General features: G+C 45.3%; 1 protein-coding gene across 5 annotated transcripts in view; it reads right to left on the bottom strand.

Moving 5' to 3' along the window:
• smarcd3b (SWI/SNF related BAF chromatin remodeling complex subunit D3b) overlaps nucleotides 1-18,555 on the bottom strand; it is a 60,440-nt gene that overhangs the window by 35,162 nt on the left and 6,723 nt on the right. For 4 of the 5 annotated variants that reach the window (XM_061965297.2, XM_061965294.2, XM_061965295.2 and 1 more), the window contains exon 1: nucleotides 1,171-1,331. The exons of the other annotated variant lie outside the window; for it this stretch is intronic. In XM_061965297.2, coding sequence (XP_061821281.1) covers nucleotides 1,171-1,248 — 78 coding nt within the window. In that variant the 5' untranslated portion in view covers nucleotides 1,249-1,331. Of the gene's footprint in view, nucleotides 1-1,170; nucleotides 1,332-18,555 lie in introns of those variants that run through there. 5 annotated transcript variants of the gene reach the window in all.

Here is an 18,555-nt window from a genome sequence, read left to right as displayed (position 1 = left end):
GATGTACTACAAAAACAGTACCGGGTAGTCAAAAATCTTTAAATGACAGGTGTGGCTTGCTGTTTTAGGGATGTACGACGAATATACCAATCAAATATCTTCTATATACAAAACAGGAGTGTGCCTTTGTTTTTAGGGCTGTACTACAAAAACACTAGTCAGAGATCTTCTATATATAAAAAGAGTGCGCTGCTGTTTTTAGGGATGTACTCCAAAAACACTAGTCAAAGATCTTCTCGACATATAACAGGAATGCAATGATGTTTTTAGGAATGTACTACAAATACAGTAGCCAAATATTTTCTATATACAACATGAGTTTGCTGCTGTTTTTAGAATGTACTACAAAAACACTAGCCAAATATTTTCTACATACAACAGGAGTGTGCTGCTGTTTTTAGGGATGTACTCCAAAAACAGTAGTCAAAGATCTCTAAATGGCAGGCGCGGTCTGCTCTTTTTAATTTGAATCCAATACTTGACTTGTCAAGTGCACTCATGGATTCAGCCGTGCACTGGAAGTTAGCAGTGACTTTGAGCGTGTGATGGAGGCTGATGGAGGCAGTGTGTCAGCAGCACACAAACAGAGCTAACAGTCATCTTAACCTCCAACCATGAGCGACCTGACATTTCACGCTAGCTTCACATGAATGAAGCGATTGTTCCGCGTCGCCTCGCCTCGCCCTCCATCTTCCACCACATTGACGTCCGGTGACCTTACGGGGTCCCTAGTCCCTCCAGCCGGGGCGCCGGCACGCTGCCCGGAAGGCTAAGCGTGTTGTTTTGAGTGTGGGACTCGTCATTTTCTGCACCCCCCCTTCACCGCCTGCCTCCTCCCCTCTGTGACTCCAAAAGAAGCATGCTCAGTAGTGTGCTCGCTATATAGTGAGAAGAAGGGGAGCTGGCTGCTGCTGCATCTACTATCATGCTGCTGTTGGACACATCCTGCTTCTTCCATCCCTGCATGCTCCCTCCATGGCTTAACCTGGGTTACAATCCAGGGGAGAGGGGAGGGCAGTGAAGGGGCGAGGGGGTGGGGGGGGTAGCTGGAAATAACCTTCACATGGCCAGCTATCTCTCTCTCTCTCACACACACACACACACACACACACACACACACACACACACACACACACACACTAGTGCAGCCCCCTTCAATGGCACACTCACCACTCCATGGACCAGGAACTCAAACAGTTTGCTCTTGGTGGCTTTCCTGGCTCCCCCCGCCGTCTCCTCCGTTGCCATTTGCTCCAGTCCCCTCCGCTCGAGACCGCCTTGTCTGCACCCTCTCTCCTTCTTTTGTCTTTCCCTCTCCCGCCGTCACCCAGCCTCCGGTTCCCCTCCCGTGCTCCACTTTCCTTCTCTTTGTGCTCTCCTCCTCCTCCTCCTCCTGCTTCTCTTCAGCACTGTGCCTGACTCTCCTTCTCCCTCCTTCTCGCTTCCCTCCCTCTCCCGCTCCTTCCAATGTGGAGCAGCCCTGCTAGTCGCTCACTTTTAAGTTGCCTTTCAGGAGCCCGGAATGTCGCTTGAAGAGAGAGAGGGAGGGAAGGATAGGGGGTGGGGGGTTTGCTGCTGCTGCTGCTGCTGCTGCTAGGCGGGGGTCTGAGAGGGGGGTTTCAGCCAGCCCACCCTGCTTTTCTCCCCGCACAGCTGTTGCATTGCATTCCACTGCTAAGATAAGAGGACATGCAGCACACGAGGGGGGGTGGAAACTTAAACTGCTTATCGTTAAATTAGCTGACATGACCTTTTCTTTCCAATTTTGTGTTTATATTCAACACAGAGTAGTGTCTTTTTAGCAAAATGAATGCGTTCTATTAGGGTTGTCAAAAATAACGAGTTAACTCGTGTGATTAGTCACAAAAAAAATATTAAAACATTAAATTAAAGGGGCTGTTTGCAACTTCCTCACTGTTACATTTTTCAAACCAAAAAATATGAAAATATATCTAAACTGTCTATTTTTCACATTTACAAGGAGGAGATCTTGTGGAGGAGTTCATGTACCTCGGAGTCTTGTTCACGAGTGAGGGAAGAGTGTATCGTGAGCTCAACAGGCGGATCAGTGCGGCGTTTTCAGTAATGCGGACGCTGTATCAAACCGTTGTGGTGAAGAAGGAGCTGAGCCGGAAGGCAAAGCTCTCAATTTACCGGTCGATCTACGTTCCCATCCTCACCTATGGTCATGAGCTTTGGGTTATGACCGAAAGGACAGGATCACAGGTACAAGCGGCCGAAAGGAGTTTCCTCCGCCAGGTGGCAGGGCTCTCTCATAGAGATAGGGTGAGAAGCTCTGCCATCCAGAAGGAGTTTAAAGTAAAGCCGCTGCTCCTCCACATCGAGAGGAGCCAGATGAGGTAGTTCGGGCATCTGGTCAGGATGCCACCCGAACGGCTCCCGAGGGAGGTGTTTAGGGCACGTCCGACCGGCAGGAGGCCACGGGGAAGACCCAGGACACGTTGGGAAGACTATGTCTCCCGGCTGGCATGGGAACGCGTCTGGATCCCCCGGGAGGAACTGGACGAAGTGGCTAGGGAGAGGGAAGTCTGGGCTTCTCTGCTTAGGCTGCTGCCTCCGCGACCCGACCTCAGATAAGCGGAAGAAAATGGATGGATGGATGGATGGACAAAGTTTATTTAATGACAATTTTTGCCGGCCCCACCAAAAGTATTGGTGTTTACGGCGGTCACTCTCGCTGTCTCTTCAAAACGTACACAGTCATGTTTTTATTGTCATTCAAATTTGAACTTTACAGCATTGCAGCACAGATAAGATTGTCGTTATATTAGAATATACATTCATTGATAACTAACACTAACTATCCAAATCGGTATCATTAGCTAACAACACCCAAAGTTAATGCGCGTGCATGTGTTACGTACGTACGTATTTACATCATCACGTCGTAGAAGCTGTATAAGAGGGCAGGATGGCACCTCAGGCGTCTGTGTAAATAAATCAAAAAATACGCAGATTAATCAGATAATTTATTTCACCCTAACTGTGGATGAATACCTGAAAGGCTGAGGGTTGTTATGCGCTGAGTGATCAGGTCAATGCATACCCTAGTGCCGAGAGCAGTACAGGAGACTCCAAATGTAAATTTCACTCCAAAAAACACCCTGACTGGACATTAGAAAAAACTATTAGTCAAGTTTTGAGAAAATACATGACATGCATTCAAGTAAAACATTTGAGAAATGTTCCTGTATGACATTCCAACAATAAAATTGCATTTATGTCCAAAAATCTGGCTCTTTTTTAAGTTAATTGTAATTATGCAAGCGTGTAATAAACTGTGCTTAATCATGATTAAAGCAAATTCAGAAGTGTGATTAATCTGATAAAATAAATTAATTTGGCAGCACTAGTTTTAAAGGCATGTGTGTATATGTACACATACTCTTGTCAAGAGTGCAGCACATTAACATTTTTCACTCCAACAACGATCTGAATGTCACTTCATTCAGTCACCATTGTTCACTACAACAGAGGAAGTAAACAAAAGCGTTGGTTAGTCCCGCTCAGGAAAACACTGCCCCTAGGGAGTTGGCAGAGAATTGCAAGTCACGTGCACGATAGCATAAATAAATCAAGACGCCGTCAGAAGGGCGTGTGTAATGATTATTCTGTAGTATAACAAAGCCTTAACTCTTCTTCTCCTCAACTGCCGCACACAAAAGGGTGAATAATGCCAAACACAAAACATGCGCCCCTACTGTGTTGCTTGTGGTATTATTTTTCAAACAAATACACCATATGGTGGCACTGCTATTTAACGCCATTAGTTTTACACCATACACAACAACCCTGACCCCTAACATCATCGGGTTGACCAGCTCAGTGTCCTCTGAAAAAAACAACACGCTGTGACGTTAACTGAAAAACATGGCCGCCAACAGGAATCACACATTTGCCGGGCTACACAACTACCTACAAGTCATGGACCCCTTAAAAGTGTTGAGGATATTACAAGTTAGGGGTGCCGGAAAACAACTGATTGCATTTATTACAATTCTAATTTGATTACAAATATTAATTAATAGATTTAATTTTTTTGTCAAAGATGTTTTTAGGCCATGCTTACTCGCTAGTCGTATGCGTCAGCAGACAAAGGAGAAGATTTTGTAACCGAAAACCTGTTTTAATATATTGCCAAAATTGTGTTGTCGATTCTGAATCAAATCGTCACAAAGAATCTGAATGGAAATTAATCGTGAGTTGTCACTATTGCATGTATGTTATCCTGTCTGACTAAGCATTTGTGTATTAACTATGCATTTTATATTTAATGAAGAACAGTGGTATATAACAAAATGAATGTTTTGGCAGGTGTGAGTAAATCTGTGTATGAAACCTGTTAAAAGTACTCATTTAAACAAACCCAAAGTGTAGGCTAACACTAGAACTCTCAAAGGGCCACCATTTGGCTTTTCTACCTACAGCTCCCAAAAGGCAGCCAAACTTGATCTCCTAACTTAGGTGTGAACAGCCTATCTTGTCACCAGTGTTCTGTAAATGTGTTCAATCACTACGTTTCCATGCACTAAATTAGTCTGATTTCTCAAATAGTTAGTTTTCATTAACTGTTGTCATAGCGTTTTGGGAGGCATTTTGCCTTTCTCAAAGAAAAATGCCATATGCTTTCGTTGTTTTAGGCTGTTGGAACCGTTCAAATAAGGAAAAGAATAATAGTTACTCCAGAGTCTCTCCAGAGGTAATTAAGAAGATTTTACAAAACAACAAAGAGAAAAGTGGCTCTCAAATATAGCACTCCAGTCCAAGTTGGCAGTCAAAGAAGGCGCAAGTTTGCAGTGATCACTTAGCTGATATACTTTTAACATTAAGTATTTCCCATTTAAGTATTATTTTGATATTATTTGTATTTTTCATCTTGTTTCTGAGTTCTTAAAACATATTTTTGCTACACGTGTTTTATAAACCACAAACTCGGCGAGTCTTAACAAAAGAAAGCAAATGTGAGCAAAACCTAAAGAGTTACGCTATTACCAAAGGCAGCAATCTGTTAGGAACTCGCATGGCTGCAGTTTTTGAGACCCCAAGATGCAGGAACCAGCAAACGATGAGAAGGTAAGATGAGTTTTATTACTCAAAACAGAGAGGGAAAAGAAGCAGTCTTGCATGTAAGCATTCCAAACATAAGGCGATCTTCGAGCACTGAGGAGTGCTCGAGACAAGGCATAAATAGGACACGCTGATTGGCAGCAGGTGTGGACCGCCTGCCAATCAACGGCAGGTGAGTGATCAAACAGTGCTCAGGGACAAACAGGAAATGGAACAAAATAAGAGCACTGATGGGAAGTAAATACAAGAACAAGGAAACAGAAATGAAGTGACAGATCGTCACAGGACCCCTCCCCCTCAAGGAACAGATTCCAGATATTCCCTGGAAACAAGAACGGAAAAAAGTCCAAAAGTTAAGGGAGGGCGGAGGGTCGCCAGGCCAAGTGTCCCCGCAACCAGCGTGGGAGAGTCAGGTGGCGGCGACGCGTTGAACGCCGCTGCAACTGGTGAGGCGGGCGACCACGGAACGGCCACATCAGTGGCTGACGAGGAGGCGGAAGCGAGTGGTACCAGCAGCTGCGAAGGTTCACACGCGGGTTCTGCAGATCGCTGCCGACAGCGCGGAGGAAGTCCACAACACGGCCGCATCTTTGGCCGACGAGGAGGAGGTCGCGCAGCCGGCGGCGACGATGATGATGACAGCGTCGTGGGTGGATCCGCTACCGACAATGAAGATGGCGGCACCATGCAGAGTCCAGCTGGTGACGCAGAAGATGTCCGCGTCGTGCGAAGGCCCGCCAGAGAAGATGATGTCATCGTGGGAGCAGACGATGCCGACGGGTATGACAGCGTCGTAGGCGAAGCCGTCGATAACAATGACGATGAAGATGGCGGCGCCCTGCGAAAGCCCGCATGAGATGATAAGGTTGTCGTGGGTGGATCCGCTGCCGACCAGGAAGATGGCGGCGCTGTGCGGAGTCCCACCGATGATGAGGAAGATGGCGGCGCCATGCGAAAGCCCGCCAGAGACGATGATGTCTTCGTGGGAGGAGACGATGGCGGGGATGACAGCGGCTTGTGCTTCAGTGCACCGCTGCCGGTAGTAGCCCCCCCTCCACTAGGCGGCTGACAGAAGTCGTCCACCACTGGGAGAAGGAGTTCTGGGTTGTCGGTGTTCCCCGGTTCAAAAACCCGGGACGGGCGGAAGGGGGCCAGGAGGAGGGCAAACAACGCGTCCCTCGCCGAGTCCCAGCAGGAGGCCAGGAGGGACATCACGGTGGGCTCCACTGGAGCCTTCACCAGACTGGCAGGACGAGCGGGTGCTGGCAGGGAGAGCAGCCGTGGTGCAGCTGCTGGACACCGCCTTGGAGCAGGAACAGGTGCTGGGGGCTCAGCCGGTGTTGGTCGACGTGGCGCCGTGACCAGCGTAAGACGCGGGGCTGCGACCGGCGTGCGACGCGGTATGGGAACCGGTGGTCGACGCGCCGGAACAGGCGATTGCCGTGTAGCCGGTATAGGAGGTTCCACAGCAGGCGACGGGGAAGATGGCGGCGGGGGCCGCGCCGGTCGGAGATCCGGAACCGGCGGCCGAGCAGAGAGGAGCGAAGGCGGCGGAGGCCAAACCGGTCGGAGATCAGGAACCGGCGGCTGAGCCGGGAGGGACGTAGGCGGTGGCCTGGCCGGTCGGAGAGCCGGTACCGGCGGTCGAGGCGGAGGGAGAAGGTCCGAGCCTGCTGTGGACTGGGACCGCACAAACCTGGCTTTTAAGTCCTCCACGAATTGTGCGGTCCAGAACGTCGGCTGTGCGTTGCCAACAGGGGTTCTTGCGAGGTCCCAGTCGGGCTCGAAGATCATGTTAGGAACTCGCATGGCTGCAGTTTTGAGACCCCAAGATGCAGGAACCAGCAGACGATGAGAAGGTAAGATGAGTTGTATTACTCAAAACAGAGAGGGAAAAGAAGCAGTCTTGCATGTAAGCATTCCAAACATAAGGCGATCTTCGAGCACTGAGGAGTGCTCGAGACAAGGCATAAATAGGACACGCTGATTGGCAGCAGGTGTGGACTGCCTGCCAATCAACGGCAGGTGAGTGATCAAACAGTGCTAAGGGACAAACAGGAAATGGAACAAAATAAGAGCACTGATGGGAAGTAAATACAAGAACAAGGAAACAGAAATGAAGTGACAGATTGTCACACAAATGGTAAATGGAAAATGGGTCGTACTTGTATAGCGCTTTTCAACCTTTTTTTAAGGAATTCAAAGCGCTTTGACACTATTTTCCACATTCACCCATTCACACACACACATTCACACACTGATGGCGATCAGTGTGTGAATAAAAGCTTCATTTATGAAGCTTTTATTCACTCAATGTTGAGATCTATAGTTATATTTTGATAAAGACGGGGAAAACCATGTGTATTCGTAACATGGGGAGCAACAACAAGGCAACATGGCCGAAACTTGAGCTGTGATCACTTCTCCGTCTTTTTCACAAGCAGCCAGGACTTCAGTGGTGTCACTGATTATCTTTATAAGTGGTTAACATAATAGGAAAATTAAAAACAGTAAATTTAAGGCTATCGAGCGCTACTTGCAGTTTGTTCACAAGGACACATCCTCACAAGATGCAATGATAAATTATGAAATATTACTCGAGGAAAAATTATGCACGATTTATCCAGAGACTCTTGATACCAATTTCGTTGACACAGCCACACACAAAGAAGTTGTAGGCCTTCATGCTTTTCCAAGCTTGAATCTGTTTTGTCGTGTAAAATGACGTCTGGAGCCTCAGATAGTGAGGCCAGTCTGGGAACGCGACCGACTGATTTTCCTTGACCAGATGTCTGGGAACCGGACTGACGAATAATCTTTGAGATCCCTCAACAAATCTTCTTTTGATAACGTTAAGGGTTCATTTTATTGCATAATTAGATTTTTTTGCATGTGTCTGCATTTAGTGGTAAGCGCTAGACCCCTTGCGTACTCAGATAGTTTTCACACTGTTTGCTGCATGGTAGCCAAATTGGTTTGGTTGACCACTACTTCGTTCACCTTTTGTAAACAGGTAAGAAAAAGTCCTGTGACTGAATACAAAGAAGTACTGAAAGGGAACTGATGTTGATTTGCTTTTACCTGATTCAGTGTGTTGTAATGTAATAACGAGAGAGGTTGAGGTTTAAAACTAGTGTACACTATTTTATCACTTCATTATGTGTTCAACAGGCTACAATCAGTAATGATACTTCCACTTTTGATATTACAACTGTTTGAGGCTTCCCTATATTCTCTTCTTAGCAAAAGCTCAACACATCCATTTTCTGGAGCCTATCCCAACTGCACTCGTGCGGAAGGCAGGCTACACCCTGGACAAGTCGCCACCTCATCGCAGGGCCAACACGGAGAGACAGACAGCGAGACATTAATTCACTGAAATATACAAACAGACACATCTGTGCAGCATGTGGATCAATTAATAAAAAACAAAAACACCCAATATGTTTAGGCCAAAAAAAATCTCAAGTGTCGAGATGGTCGCATGTCCTTGTTTTGTTTTTGGTTTGACCGGTGTTTCAGTGCTACAACCCTCTACACTCAGTTCGTGTCCATGCACTAAATTAGTCCAATTTCTCAAATAGTTCAATTCTAAATAAGCCTCCTACAAGCCATGGAAACACCTTAATCCGATAGTGGTCGGTTATTGAAAAGTCGGACTAAAAACCAGATTATGTGATTGAAAAACAGATCTCTCGTGGGGGTTTGTGCCGCCGGAGAGGACCGTTCATATCACGCATGCGCCAGTCTCACCTGCGGGATATAACCCAGAAGCAGATACGGTTAATAAAAACACAGCAACAATAGGAATAAAGAGGCGACCGTTTATTTGCTTCATAAATTAAAAGAACGGAACATTTTGAAGTGCATCAATTAAGAAGGTAGGGGGCGGGGTTAAGGGGGAGGAGTATATTTATAGCTAGAATTCACTGAAATTAAAGTATTTCTTATATATATATATATATATATATATATATATATATATATATATATATATATAGTAAACAGTAATGAAAACACAGTTGTTCTACTAACTGTACTGTACTTGCTGCTTACTTAAAAAAAACAAAAAACACTTACCTTTCACTATTTGAGTAGCTTTTGTTCTGCCATTTGAGTACTGGCGAGCAATCTCTGCATATAATCCTTCACGGATTTGTTGAAAACATCCGCAAATGAGAACGGATGTTGCTTGCAAGGTGGCCCATAACACTGCGTTGCCGCCGCCTTGTGCTTCTCTGACCGTTCATGAGTGACTATATCCATTCGGCCACCGTGTTATGGGTTATAGATAAACCTATGGATAATGGAGACATATATAATAGTCTCCTTTTCAGGGGAGAGGACGGTAAAGGCAGTGCCTTTAAGGCACGCTCCCAATATTGTTTGTCCGGCTGGAAATTTTGGATATTACAACTTGCCGTAGTTTTGAAGCAATGCATGATGGGAATCCGGATGTTGTGTGTCAGTGTATTAACGTGCCGCCTGGAATAAACACGGAGAAATAGCTCAGTGCCTGCCTACTTTATGGGTTATAGATAAACCTATAGATAACGGAGACATATATAATAGTCTCCTTTTCAGGTGACAGACGACGCTAAAGGCAGTGCCTTTAAGGCACGCCCCCAATATAGTTGTCCGGCTGGAAATCGGGAGATTTTCGGGAGAATGGTTGTCCCGGGAGATTTTCGGGATAGGCACTGAAATTCGGGAGTCTCCCGGAAAATTCGGGAGGGTTGGCAAGTATGGTGTACTCTCGCACCATCTGGTCCATCACATCCACACCGCGCTTCCTGCTGTTGTAGTCGGTGACAGTGTTTGGCTTTTTCCCCCGGGTATCCCAGTCTCCAACACCCTGTGCATGACGGTCCTTCCCTGTTTGAGCGCATAAACCGTCAGTGAAAACACCTGAGTACTGAATTAATTGCGGTACAAAGCCTCTTTTACTGATTCTGGAAGCTCCCAGCAATTCTTATTGTCTGTGCCAAGAAGGGTGGTTGTCCACCAGAGCAGTCGTTGCGCAAGTGACCATGATGTGAAGAAGTTGTCTGTGGTAACGGTTCTTCCTGTGTCTATAAAAGGTTCCATTAGCTTCATCACCACATTTTCAGATAGTCGCTCCCCCCTGGGACAACTTGAGTCTTTGCCAAGATACAGGATGATATTGCACACATACTTGGATTTCAAGTCAACGGCCACCTAGAACCTGATGCCAAACTTGTCAGGTTTTGTAGCAATGTACTTCAGGAAACAGCAGCGAGTCTTTGTTGGAAAAAGTTGATTATCACTGGTGATGTACCTGCCTGGTTTGTAGGATCTGATGCAGTTGGCAACAAAAGACCCCCAAACATAAGAGACCGCATCAAACCTGTCAGTCCCAACGTGTTAACTGCGCGTGCCCTTGTCATCGAAACGTAGGTGTCGCATGATCTCTTAGAAGCGGTTTTGGGTCATATTGCTGATGATCACTCAGTTTTGCTGACCATGCGTCATGCAGCGATGGAAGTTTGAACACCCTCTGCAGGATGAGGATGGCAATGAACGGCATTAGTTCAGGGAGGTCCATGAACCAATTTTCATGCTGCGTCTGGCACCCATGTTGAACAGTCCATTCCTGAATGGTTCGAAGCATGTCAATAGAGACTAAACAGACTAAACTCTGCAAGCGACTCAACACCGTTGTTTTGACCTAAACAGTTGGCTCTCCATCTGTGGCATAAGATTTAATTGGACTGTGATGGAGAGGCTTCCCGACCCGTTCTTCACACCAAATTGTGTTGTCTTTTGCCTTATTTGTTGGCCAAATGTGTGTCAATCAAATCTCAAGTATGCCTTGATTGAATGTTTTAATCTTTTCCTAAAACACAACTGCCATAATAAGCAAATGAAAATAGGATGTTTAGAAAATCTTACCAGAAAAAATTTCAGAGTCTGAACTTGGCTGACCTTTGTGACTCCATCGGAGTCACAAGGGTTCACTTGGTTTAGGGTCATCTCCAAAGCTGGCTGGGTGCTGTAGGCTGTAGACCTCTTTGCTTCTTCGTTGACTGAGTCAGTGAACTATTATGTGCCTTGAGTGAGGTATTTAGCTATATATCCACCTTGCAATAACTTGCAGTAGATGTCTGAAGCTTCCCTGTTTGAGGCTTCCCTATATTCAAGCATACCCCTTCCCTGATCTGAGCATTGAAGTGGTCTATCACATTCCGATATAATGGGCACATTTAAAAAGGAAAGGTGGCTAATTGTCGGTTGTTGAGTGATACATTTTAACCCAACAGTCTTTTAGCTGCCCTCTGGGAGTTGCAGGGGGATTAAGAAAACCCCAAACAGCCACTTGACCGAGAAATGTCAAGAGCACCCACACTTCCTGTGTTTCAACGCCGTCTTTTGTTCAAGAGTGCTGTCACAGGTTACGACTCATTTTCTTAGGCCATGTCTACACTAAGACGTTTAACCCCTTAAAGGAATAATTATTTAGCCTAAGCCCTGTTTCAGCCACACTAAACCAGCGTTTAAGGTCCCCCTCCCGGACAAATTTTTACACGGCTAAGTGCGCCGTGTATTTCTTGAATCTCCGGTACTTAGCTTTGTATGGACTCATTGATCATTTACAAACTGAGTTCGGAGAGGAAGTGACGCCAAAAAGACCGCGCCCACACAGGAAGTGACGCCAGAAAGACAGCGCTCCACACAGTAAGAGACATCAGAAAGAACGCGCCACAGCCAACTTCATAACAAAGATGGAGGCGGATCATCCAGACATGCCCGTGTTTCTCCTTCTTCTACATGTACAGGCGCTTTTGGAAATCACAAATCAATACCTTAAGAGAAGGCAACGGGCGATTGCAGCTATTTGGGATACAACACATCTCAGACGGCAAGAGAGCTTTCCAATGTCAGCTGTGATTCTACTTAGCAAAAAACTTTGTCCCTTTCTCCTGGGATATTGATACAGACAGTGTGTGACTACAAATATTGCTTTATGGATGTGACTGTGAAATGGCAAGGCAGCGTGCATGATGCCCGCATCTTCGCTAACTCCGCCATTAGCGTGCAGCTGAAAGATGGAACCATCCCCTTGTGTCCCAAACAACTGCTGGAAGATGAAGATCCGGTCCCTGTTTTGCTTTGGGTGACCCAGCTTATCCCCTGACGCCATATCTCACCAAAGAATACCCCAACGGCGGAGTCAATCCACAACAACAATACTTTTGGTATTCTCTGTCTAGTTTAATTGTTGTAATTGTTGTAAAATGTTCTTTATCGCATTGTCTACTTTCTTATGTCGATTAAAGATTTGATTAATTTATGATGGCTCAGGTGTGATTCACTCAATAGGGCCCCACAGCACACTGGATTTTAGTTAATTGTAATACCACAACACTGGATATTGTTCAAAGGAGATACATTTTAATTTAAAAACATGCACACAAAACACAGCAAACAAATGTAAAATGCACAGCAAACTGTTTACAATATAGTTATTTTAAATAACTTCACAGTGAAGTAAAGTCATCTACTGGAAAGCATGGAGCAGATGGACGCTCATGTGGATTTTTTTTTTCCCTGCGCATGCGTACTAGGTTGCGTTGCACCGGCAGACGGAAGGGGGCGGGGGTCTTAAACGGTGGCATTGTTGTGTGTGGACACGGATAAAGTTAGGTGAGATTTACCCTGGATAACATTATCCGGCTTAGTGTAAACGGGGCCTTAATTAGCTTTATATTTGGCTGGTGTAGCCACGCTGCTGGCCAACGTGGACCCTTGCAAACAAAACAAACACAGGGAATGCACAGGAGGTGCATTGAGGCTGCGAGGGGCCGCCTTCATCGGTTCACCTCCTCCAGGACAGCGGGATGTCTTTTCTTATTTATTTTTTTTCGGTTTCAACGTCTCGTGTTATGCTGCATGCAGCCGTCAGATCAGAGGGTTGAAATATTCATAAGGTTATTTGAATGACAAAGGAGGTGAGGATGCAGAAAAGGGGTGGGGGGATTCAGTGGTCTTATGACACTGTCACTCTCATTATTTCCTCTTCCTCTGCAGTGATCGGTGTGAAAACAGCAGCAAATACAATATATTTCCATGAGAAAGTGTAACTGTTTAGTGGGACAAAGTCGCAGGGAGAAGCAGTTCCTTCGCTCGTCTTTTAAGGAAATGCATGCACATAATACACATAAAAAGAAGTACATTTAAATTACACACACACTAAGGAAACAACACTACATTTTTTCCGTTCAAAATTCCTTCCCCACCACTAAATATTGGAATTGAAAGACCCTCCCTTGTGTTGATAGCAGCTATGCTGACACCTGTTGTCAAAACCAGAGTACTGCAGCTTTAAGAGGCCTTCAAACAAACAATTTCTCCCAACTGCCACAATATCAGTCTATGCCAAAATATACAAAGGGAAGAAAGAAAGGGCTTCAAATTGCACATCTAGATTAGCTAAGTCTAGGGCAGCAGTGAGAAAAAGCAATAGGGCGTACAATGACAACAAAGGACTACACAGGAGCATGGGCGATGCAAAAGAGGGCACTCCCCCCCGTAAGGAGCACCCCTTAGCGGACCCCCACTGACTCCCTCTCCAAAACCAGTCAGTAGTCTGACCAAATGCTAATGTCCTATTAGGTAGTGTGTAAAAGAAAACAGGGGGTAGCAGCAGTAGGATCATGGATGACCAACAGAGGGAGCTGTTGAACATATATATTTTTTTCTTCTGAGAAATATAGTTTACACAATTAAAAATGGCCAACTCATTTATTATCTTAGCTCATTTTAACCTAAACGGAATAGGTGTGTTTTTCCAGAACATTGACAAAATGTTGGTAACCATTTCTTGTTAGGGTTATAGTCATAATATCTGAATTGAGTACAGCAGTTCTACACATATAACATTTGAGCAGATATTATCTGATCATTTTAGTAACTACCAGTTGGAAACCCCTGCAACCCACTGTAGTAAAGACACACAACGTTAGATTAAACATATTTGTGTAGCCTTCAATAAATGATAATAAATGATAAATGGGTTGTACTTGTATAGCGCTTTTCTACCTTCAAGGTACTCAAAGCGCTTTGACACTACTTCCACATTTACCCATTCACACACACATTCACACACTGATGGAGGGAGCTGCCATGCAAGGCGCTAACCAGCACCCATCAGGAGCAAGGGTGAAGTGTCTTGCTCAGGACACAACGGACATGACGAGGTTGGTACTAGGTGGGGATTGAACCAGGGACCCTCGGGTCGCGCACAGCCATTCTTCCACTGCGCCACGCCGTCCAATGAACATTTTCTACTGTCAACATTTGTTATAGATGCTCTCCAGTCACCATTTGACACACTTCCTCAATCGGCCACTAGAGGGAACCAAAGAGTATGCATCGAATACTTCCTTATGGTGCCTTTGCCAGACAGTAGGGGAGCACTAAAGGGGGTTTGGAGAGGGAAAATTTGGGATTTAGCCACTGCTGGGCCTCCTTCTCTTTCAGTTTTAAGAGCGCCACACAAAGCCCGCCTCAAGCTGCTTGAAGGTTGGTTGATGGTTGGTCGCGCTGTAAAAGAAACGCCATCAAAAGTCTGAACAAAGCAGTATAAAAGGGTAAGCCCAATACACAATACTGCACCCGTTTGGACAAAGAAGACACTTCAGGTATGTTAAGGAGTTAAGACCCGACTTCGGATTCGTTCAGGACAAAGCCTCAAGCCGAACTAAGAAATAGGCAGGCACAATAAAGAGCTGCTCACCTGCTCCAGGGAATTTCCTGTTTGGTGTAGCCATGGCAACAACATAATCTGTATACCAGCGGAAACTAATGAGCTATGTTTAGGTGGCGGTCACTGGGTTCACAGTTCACACATGCTAAAAATAACAGTTAGACTTGATATATAATTCTACAAGATGAAAAATCAACTTGCCAGTCAATGCGCTGTGCAACCCTTTCAGCATCACTTGGTGCACATGGGACGGGCAAGCGTGTCGACAGAACGAGGGCAAGACCACGACATGGAGGCTGAACACCATGTACTGTACACATAGGAATGAACGCCATTGTAGATGGCCACAGTTTTACATGTATATCACAAAGGTATTCACTGCAAATTATTCGATTTCATATTAATAAATTAATATATTCTATTAAATATTAAAGTACTAATTTTACAATACATTAATGTAATATTTTCTTATAATAAAATATTTAATAACAATTTCATAACAAATAAATGCTGCTAGTTACTTTACACTAATTCCCATAGGGCCCTATTCTCAGTGTTTTCATACACGGTTAAAGTTAAGCACCTTTTTTTATTATCATATTCTCCCAACCAGCCTTTAGACACGCCCACCCCACGTAAAGCGAGGAGAAATGCTTAAGTCTGGAATGAAGGCGGGCTTGTTACAATACCTTTTCTGTCTGTGTGAAAATAATTGAACATGGAGTTTTCCTAACATTTCTGAATGTCTTTGAAATCCGTACATATACTTCCATCCATCCATCCATCCATCCATCCATCCATCTTCTTCCGCTTATCCGAGGTCGTGTCGCGGGGGCAGCAGCCTAAGCAGGGAAGCCCAGACTTCCCTCTCTCCAGCCACTTCGTCCAGCTCTTCCTGGGGGATCCCGAGGCGTTCCCAGGCCAGCCGGGAGACATAGTCTTCCCAACGTGTCCTGGGTCTTCCCCGTGGCCTCCGAAAGGTCGGACGTGCCCTAAACACCTCCCTAGGGAGGCGATCGGGTGGCATCCTGACCAGATGCCCGAACCACCTCATCTGGCTCCTCTCGATGTAGAGGAGCAGCGGCTTTTCTGTGAGCTCACCTCGGATGACAGAGCTTCTCACCCTATCTCTAAGGGAGAGCCCTGCCACCCGGCGGAGGAAACTCATTTCGGCCGCTTGTACCCGTGATCTTGTCCTTTCGGTCATAACCCAAAGCTCATGACCACAGGTCATACTTGTCAACCCTCCCGAATTTTCCGGGAGACTCCCGAAATACAGCGCCTCACACGAAAACCTCCCGGGACAAATATTCTCCCGAAAATCTCCCGATTTTCAGCCGGAGCTGGAGGCCACGCCCCCTCCAGCTCCATGCGGACCTGAGTAAGGACAACCTTTTTTCAGACGAGAAGACAACAGGGTGACAAGAACTAAATCATCCAGACTAGAGATAAATTGTATTATTATGTTTATCTTACCTAAAAATAAATATATTTATTAATTTAAAAAGGGAAGAGTGGATCGTGAGATCGACAGGCGGATCGGTGCGGCGTCTTCAGTAATGCGGACGCTGTATCGATCCGTTGTGGTGAAGAAGGAGCTGAGCCGGAAGGCAAAGCTCTCAATTTACCGGTCGATCTACGTTCCCATCCTCACCTATGGTCATGAGCTTTGGCAAATGACCAAAAGGACAAGATCACGGGTACAAGCGGCCGAAATGAGTTTCCTCCGCCGGGTGGCGGGGCTCTCCCTTAGAGATAGGGTGAGAAGCTCTGTCATCCGGGAGGAGCTCAAAGTAAAGCCGCTGCTCCTCCACATCGAGAGGAGCCAGATGAGGTGGTTCGGGCATCTGGTCAGGATGCCACCCGAACGCCTCCCTAGGGAGGTGTTTAGGGCACGTCCGACCGGTAGGAGGCCGCGGGGAAGACCCAGGACACGTTGGGAAGACTATGTCTCCCGGCTGGCCTGGGAACGCCTCGGGGTCCCACAGGAAGAGCTGGACGAAGTGGCTGGGGAGAGGGAAGTCTGGGCTTCCCTGCTTAGGCTGCTGCCCCCGCGACCCGACCTCGGATAAGCGGAAGAAGATGGATGGATGGATGGAATTTAAAAAAAATAAAAATAAAAACATTTTTACTATATTTTGCTAAAAACCCATCCATCCATCCATTTCCTACCGCTTATTCCCTAAACATCAAAATTAATTGTATTTTTATTTGTATTTTTTCTGACTCCTTATTACATCCAGCCATAGAATTATACCGGTACATTAAAATAAACATATTTGAAATAATTAATTTTAAATTATCATAATAATTCATTTAAAATGACCATATTTAATTATTACAATAATTGCTTGTTTATCAACAACTTTAGCATTTTATTCATTACATTTTGAAGCTCTCAGAAGCCAAGTTATCTTATATTCATGTTATATTTATGCAAGCTTGAAGTATCAATTATCTAAACACAGTTTTGTTTGCATATTTTCAGGATGTAGTTATATATATATATATATATATATATATATATATATATATATATATATATATATATATATATATATGAAATACTTGATTTGGTGAATTCTAGCTGTCAATATACTCCTCCCCTCTTAACCACGCCCCGCCCCACCCCCGACATCGCCCCCCCCCCCCCACCTCCCAAAATTGGAGGTCTCAAGGTTGGCAAGTATGCCATAGGTGAGGATGGGAACGTAGATCAACCGGTAAATTGAGAGCTTTGCCTTCCGGCTCAGCTCCTTCTTCACCACAACGGATCAATACAGCGTCCGCATTACTGAAGACGCCGCACCGATCCGCCTGTCGATCTCATGATCCACTCTTCCCTCACTCGTGAACAAGACTCCGAGGTACTTGAACTCCTCCACTTGGGGCAGGGTCTCCTCCGCAACCCGGAGATGGAACTCCACCCTTGAAATTTAAAAATTATGTAGGAATCCAAGAAGTGCTTGTCATGTGTATGTGAGTTGTTATTATAGCCACCCTGTGTGATGTTAAGACTTCTGTTTTAGTGAAGTCGTGATGCATCAAAGTGGACTTAGGCAACTATTTGTGTGTCTTTTTGTTTGTGTGCGTCTGCTTGCAAGGGGGGGGAAAAATCAATCAAATCAATGGATAGATGCTACTATGTATTTTCTATTAATAGTCACATCGTTCAATGATGGCCTCACGGTCAAGGTAAAATTTAATGTATTGACCGTTCGTTGGTCCCAGGATGTTAAAACACGGCCGAGTTGCGCGGTCCCCTTCCACTGCGATCGCACTCTTCTTCTCTTCCACTCAAGCAGACAAACGAACGATGGGCATTTTGATTTTTGATAGTAAAAATTTGTGTCATTATGGTTCTTTTATCCTCATCTCAATGGATGTTTCCAGGTGTTTCATTTGAAGCAATCAGAATAGACCGGGTAGCTTTTTGAGAGTCTCTCTTATTATTTTATTATGTGTTGTGGGCTCTGCGATGTATCGAGTTTGTAAGATATATCCTTACATTTTTAAACAAGACATGAATTAAGAAAATATCATAATATCGATATAATTTTTTTCACGTTAAAATGACCAAACACCGCTTATTTGTTGTGTTCCTTGTTCTCCCCCGCTTCCCACTCGCTACTAAACCCCTCCCCTTCCTCCTTCCAAGACGTGCAAGCACGTATAAAAACATCCATAATTGGTTGGTTGTTTACTATGATGAGTCACGATTGGTTGAGATTATGGCAAAA

This window comes from Nerophis lumbriciformis, linkage group LG07 (assembly GCF_033978685.3).
Source record: "Nerophis lumbriciformis linkage group LG07, RoL_Nlum_v2.1, whole genome shotgun sequence".
In the NCBI taxonomy this organism is placed as follows: Eukaryota; Metazoa; Chordata; class Actinopteri; order Syngnathiformes; family Syngnathidae; genus Nerophis; species Nerophis lumbriciformis.
This window is presented reverse-complemented; position numbering and strand designations above follow the sequence as displayed.